This window comes from Bufo gargarizans, chromosome 2 (assembly GCF_014858855.1).
Source record: "Bufo gargarizans isolate SCDJY-AF-19 chromosome 2, ASM1485885v1, whole genome shotgun sequence".
NCBI classification, from domain to species: domain Eukaryota; kingdom Metazoa; phylum Chordata; class Amphibia; order Anura; family Bufonidae; genus Bufo; species Bufo gargarizans.
Genome location: NC_058081.1, coordinates 135,983,298 through 135,989,829, shown reverse-complemented (window position 1 = coordinate 135,989,829; position 6,532 = coordinate 135,983,298). Strand labels below are relative to the sequence as shown.

The window sequence follows — 6,532 nt, the reverse complement described above, 5'->3', positions numbered from 1 at the left end:
TGGTTATAAGGGAAAATAATAGCATTCCTAATACAGAATGCTCAGTAAAATAGGGATGGAGGAGTTAAAAAAAAAATAATAATAATTAAACTCACCTCATCCACTTGTTCGCGCAGCCCGGCTCGTCTTCTTTCTTCTTCTTTGACCTAGGAGGAAAAGGACCTTTGGTGATGTCACTGGTCTCATCACATGGTCCATCCATGTTATAAGGGAAAATAATAAAATCTACACAACACCTAACCCAAACCTTCTGTGAAGGGGTTCGGGTATGGGTACCAAGCATGCTGATTTTTATTACACGCGTGCAAAACGTATTAAGACGCTTTGCACTCGCGTGGAAATATCGCACATTTTCCTGCAACGCACCCGCATCTTTTCCCGCATGTCACCCGCAACGCCTGTGTGAAAGAGGCCTTACAGCCTTCCTGCCTGTGAGATCCAGCGGGCTGGATCTCACAGGCTTTCCCGGAAGGCAGCCACGAAGCCTAAGGAAGGCATTGGGCTGCCTTCGAGTCCCCATCACAGCAACGCGGGGACCTGATGGCTGCTTCCTCCTTGCACGGACATTGCACGTGCCGTGGTCAGTGCTGACCGCAGCCGTGCAGGGGTTAACGCGCTGGCATCGTGATTTCACCAATGTCGGCGCACACAGCAGGGGTCCGGCTATCAGTGACTGCTGGACCCCTGCTGCGGATAGTTAAGTCACGTCCAGTTGCGCCGTACATGTATGGTGCTGGACGTTAAGGGATTAATCAGAAATCTGGTGTTCCATTTAGCATTTTTTTTCTAACTTTGTCCAAAACATAATTACTGACTCCGTCACAACTGCAGAAGCTGGGGATCAGGTGAGGGTAAGGTCCTTTATGTGGAGCCTCTGGAACTTTTTTTTCCCTTGTGCTTAAATATACATTTACATATTAGCTCATTTTAAGGTCCAAATTGCACCAAATAATGAAGTTATGGTCTAATGTACAGGTAGAAACCATGCACATAGTTTAGTAAGGAGGAATTTATGCATTAATTTACCAGGTCAAAAAGAGGGACATTTAAAGGGGTATTCCCATCACATACAATGGGGGCATATCACTGGGATATGCCCCCATTGTCCACCTCTGGGACCAGCACCTACAAGAAGAATGGAATGGGGAAAGCTGTGGCTGGAGGACCCATGCATGTGGCCGGGGTCCATCCACCACCAAGCGCAGCTCCCATACAAGTGAATGGGAGTGCACCGCGCATGTGTGGCCCCTGCTCTCATGCATTCCTATGGGGCAGACGGATATAGCCGAGCCAGCGCTTGGCTATTTTTGGCGTCCCCATAGAAATGAATGGAGGGCGGCTGCGCATGTGCAGTTCTCCCTCCATTCATTTCCCCACTCCGTTCTCGTTGTAGGTGGGACGCGCACCTATCAGACAATGGGGGCATATCCTAGCGATACATACCCATTGTATATGATGAAAAAAAAACTTTAAAGAGGGACAGATGGGTTTGGGTCAAAAAGAGGGACTGTCCGTCCAAAAGAGGGGCACATGGCAGGCATGTCTATGTTAAGGGCGAGTCCTTGGATGAACGAAGGGATGGATTCTACACTCAGATCTATGAGAATGGAAACGAGAACATCGCGGAACTACAGAAGCAGAGGGCCCGTGAGAGTCCGGTACTTGTTTCCGGCCGGACCTGTGACTCCTGTGCACGCCGCTAGGGGCCGCTGTTGCGCTGCTGCTGTGCAGGGATGCGATGGAGCGCTGGTCCTGATGTTCGATGCTGTTCAGGATCCCCCTGGACTGGGATTTCGGGGTTCTCTCTAGTGCAGGTTGGCAGGGCGGGTCCGGGTCTCTTTGTGCTAATATTGAGGAGGCGTTTGGGGTCCTCTCAGTGCAGTAGTCCCGGGCAGCATACTGAGGCTGAACTTCATAGCCAATCACAACTTGTGTACTAGTTCGCCGTGCATCCCATAGACAATGCCACTGATCAGCCTGTCACTGGCCAGCTTTTGTGAGACTACAATTCCCAGAATGCCTTGAGCTTTCATTGTCTTCTGGGAGTTGTAGTTACACAGCAGGGATTGCCTTCAGGATGTGTGTGGATGCAGTGCATCCTCCTAGTTGAGGAAAGGTAAGTGCTGGCATGTCATTAGTGCAGAGCACTGGGGGTACAGTAAGTGTGCGCCAGGGCTTCTGAGTGGCTCCTACATCTGCGCCAGGGCGTTCTCAGGGCGGCACAAATTCCGGGAGCCACGGCTCTTGGATACGGCAGGCAGCAATTTTTGTGGATTGTTGTTTTTTTTTTCTTTCTTGTTTTCTATGACGCTTAGGTACCCTAGGTGTCTGTGTCTAGTGGCGGCTCTCTGAACTTTTGCTGATTGTTGAGAGATTGGGAATAATTGATTATGTATGTGGAGGTCTGTAACTTCTAAAGTTTATGAATTGCACCCTTAGGGATCCGCAAAACACTGACACCAATCATGTGCACATGGCTGACACTATAATAGAAAATGCCTATTCTTGTCCGCTGTTGCGGACAAGAATGGGATAGGTTCTATTTTTTTGCGGAGACGCGGACCGAAAGTTTGTGGCTGCGGAACGGAAGTGTGGATGCGGACAGCACACTGTGTGCTTTCTGCATCTTTTCCAGCCCCATTGCAAATGAATGGGTCCACACCAGTTCCTCATAATTGCGGATCGGATCCAGACCATTCAAACGAACGTCTGAATGGAGCCTTATAGGGCGGTCCTATCCCTTTGTCTGTAAAATGGACTATAATAGGCCATGTTCTATCTTTTTGTGGGTGCCACAGAATGGACATATGGATGCGGACAGAACACAGTGTCCATAGAGATTATTACTACCAAGATGCATAACTTTACATTTATCCACATTAAACCTCATATGCCAAGTTGATGCCCCATCACTCAGTGTTCAAGTCAGCTTGTAGTTTATGCAGTCTATAAAAGATGTCCACATACTACAAGCTGACGAACACTGAGTGATTGGGCATTAACTTGGCAAATTACGTTTTAATGTGAATAAATGTAAAGTTATGCATCTTGGTAGTAATAATCTATGTGGTTCATATGTCCTAGGGGATGTACCACTGGGAGAGTCACTTATAGAGAAGGATTTGGGTGCCCTTGTAGATGGTAGATTAAATAACAAGGGCACCCAAATCCTTCTCTATAAGTGACTCTCCCAGTGGTACACGCGCGAAACGGCTGTCGCTTACTTGCTGCTGTATCTGCAACCTTTGCACCCCCCTCCTGCCATGGAATAAAGTTACCTGCCGGTGAGTGATCAACGGTGAGTGCCGCTCATTTTGATCTCTTTTTCCTTTTATCATATTATTGCTTACTAGTTTGTCTGGGCGCCGCTCCGTTCGACCGCTGTGCCCCCTGCAGTTTTCCCAGCTGGTATGCTAATGATTAGCATCGGTACAGGGAGGAGGAGACTGCCCTGTTTCTCAATATTACATCAGTGCACAATGCCCTACATAAACTGCTAGTTATTTCAGAATGTCTGGACCCATGGAAGGTCCTTTTTAACCTGTACAAGTATATAAATGGGCCATACAAAAAATACGATGAAAAACTGTTCCATGTAAAATGCCCTCAAAAGACAAGGGGGCACTGCCTCCGACTGGAGAAGAAAAAGTTCAGTCTCCAGAAGCGTCAAAGCTTCTTTACTGTAAGAACTGTGAATCTGTGGATTAGACTTCCTCAGGACGTGGTCACTGCAGGAACAGTGGACAGTTTTAAAAAGTGTTGAAATCTGAACCTCACTTCCTTCTGAGATTCACGTCCCCACGTATCCCTTGGTTGAACTTGATAGACTTATGGGGGTCCAATTGGTATGCTCAGACCACCTACCTCTCACTAGAGCAGGGGTCCCATGTCCACTGTTTGAATGGGTCATGTATAGGGATGAGCGAACCTCTGTTTTAAAGTTTGGTGTACAAGGTTCGGGTTATCTAAGAATTCCGTTATGGATTCCACTACCACGGCACGGACCATAACTTACTAAACAGAAGTTTGCTCAACGCTAGTCATGTACACAGCCACCATTCAAACTATATGGGACTGCCAGAGCATGTGTGTGTGTTTTATTTTTCTTTATGGGGGTTGTTCCATAATGAAAACTCATACCCTATCCACAGAATAGGTGATGTGTGTCTGATTGGTGGGGGTGTGACTGCTGCGACCCAAGCTCTCCGCTTGACCGGAGTGGCAGACACACATGCACACTGCTGCTCCAGATAGTGTCCTGCTGGTCTGCAATGCCGCTCCACTCCCGACGGGGGCTGTAGTGATCACATGTTCACATGACTGCTGCAGGCAATAACTGGCATCAATGTTCACATGCCGTTCATGTACACATGACTGTTAAAGGGGTTGTATCATCATGTACAATGAGGGCATATCGCTAGGTGGGACCCACACGTATATCGAGAACGGAGCCTCGCAAGTGAAGGAGGGCACATTGCGCAGCCGCCCACCATTCATTTTCTATGGGGCCGGCGAAAATAGCTGAGCGCTGGCTCCGCTATTTCCGTCGGCCCTATAGAAATAAATGTGCGGTACGCTCCCATTCACTTCTATGGGGAGTCGGCACGATTTTTCCGCGTGAGTGCAAAACATTGTAATGCGTTTTGCACGCGCGTGAGAAAAATGAGCATGTTTGGTACCCAAACCCGAACTTCTTCACAGAAGTTCAGTTTTGGGATTGGGGTTCTGTAGATTGTATTATTTTCCCTTATAACATGGTTATAAGGGAAAATAATAGCATTCTGAATACAGAACTCATAGTACAATAGCGCTGGAGGGGTTACATTTTTTTTAAACTCGCCTTAATCAACTTGCTTGCGCAGCCGACATCTCTTCTGTCTTCTTGTCTGCTGATTGCAGTCAAAGGACCTGTGGTGACGTCACTCCGGTCATCACATGGTCCGTCACATGATCTTTTACCATGGTGATGGATCATATGATGACCTGAGTGACATCACCACAGGTCCTTTGACCTGTGCATAGAAAAGAAGACAGAAGAGAAGCCGGGCAGGTGGATTAGGGTGAGTTAAAATATTATTTTTTAACCCCTCCAACGTTATTGTACTATGCATTCTGTATTCAGAATGCTATTATTTTCCCTTATAACCATGTTATAAGGGAAAATAATAAAATGATCGGGTCTCCATCCCGATCGTCTCCTAGCAACCCTGCGTGAAAATCGCACCGCATCCGCACTTGCTTGCGGAAGCTTGCGATTTTCACGCAGCCCCATACACCTCTCTGGGGCCTCCGTTGCATGGAAAACGCACAATATAGAACATGCTGCGATTTGCACGCAATGCACAAGTGATGCGTAAAAATCACCGCTCGTGTGCACAGCCCCATGGAAATGAATGGGTCCAGATTCAGTGCGGGTGCAATGCGCTCACATCACGCATTGCACCCGTGCGGAATACTCGCCCGTGTGAAAGGGGCCTAAGACAATAGGGACATATCCTAGCGATATGCCCCCATTGTCCTTGATGAGACAACCCCTTTAAGGCCACTGATTGGCTGCAGCAGTCACGTGACCAATGACTAGCACATGACCAGTGCAAGTCCACTGCACCCCAAAAGGGTGCCATTGCAAACTACAACTTGACCTACAAAATCAAGCCCTCATACAGTTACATTGACAACAAAATTCAATCAGAAAGGGGCAAAACAGGATTGTCTTACTTAGCACACACCTCTGTCTAGGCTAATGTGAAACCACTGCACAACCCCACTGAAGTGATTGGGCATTTATTGATTTCATTGGGTGCTGGTGGTCCGCCAGGATCAGAAGCTGCCCTCGATATGGCTCTAGCTAATAGATTGGGTGAGAACTTTAATATCATAAAGGTTCTGTGACTTCTTTATAGTATCTTTAGGATGTAGATTACTCTCACTAGTCTGTATCACATTTGGTTTTCCTTTTCCACAGATCGGGTGCTCATGGGTCCCAAACCTCAGCATGTTCGTGCAGAAGAGACTGCAGTGTATGTGGCAGTCAGGGTCCGGCCACTGCTGCCAAAGGAGGTTCTGCACGGTCAGCAGTCCTGCGTCCATATTGACCCTGATCAGAAGACACTGACGCTTGGCACCAATAGACATTTTCAGTTTCAGGATGTGCTGGATGAAGCCTGCAGCCAGGAGAGTGCTTACAATCGCTGTGTACAGCCATTGCTTGAATCGTTTTTTCAGGGCTTCCATGTTACTGTGGTTGCCTATGGGCAGACTGGGTCAGGGAAGACCTATTCCATTGGGGAAGCGAGTATATGTGAGTATGAAAAGCACTGGCGTATGGCCTCTTCCACACGAACGATACGGATTGGCTCTGGATGCGTTCAGTGAAACTCGCACCATTTTGCAAGCAAGTTCAGTCAGTTTTGTCTGCAATTGTGTTCAGTTTTCTTCTGCGCGGGTGCAATGCGCATCAGTTCTGTGTTGCGCGAAAAACTCAGCATGTTCTATATTCTGTGTTTTTTCACGCAGCCCGGGCCTCATAGAA

At 47.7% G+C, this 6,532-nt stretch overlaps 1 protein-coding gene across 2 annotated transcripts in view; it reads left to right on the top strand.

The window, feature by feature from the left end:
• Positions 1-1,713: 1,713 nt before the first annotated feature.
• The window catches only part of KIF7 (kinesin family member 7), a 49,809-nt gene continuing 44,990 nt past the window's right edge, over positions 1,714-6,532 (top strand). For both annotated transcript variants that reach the window (XM_044279482.1, XM_044279481.1), the window contains exons 1-2: positions 1,714-1,814; positions 5,966-6,301. In XM_044279482.1, the coding sequence (XP_044135417.1) occupies positions 1,763-1,814; positions 5,966-6,301 (388 nt within the window). In that variant the 5' untranslated portion in view covers positions 1,714-1,762. The remainder of the gene's footprint in view (positions 1,815-5,965; positions 6,302-6,532) is intronic.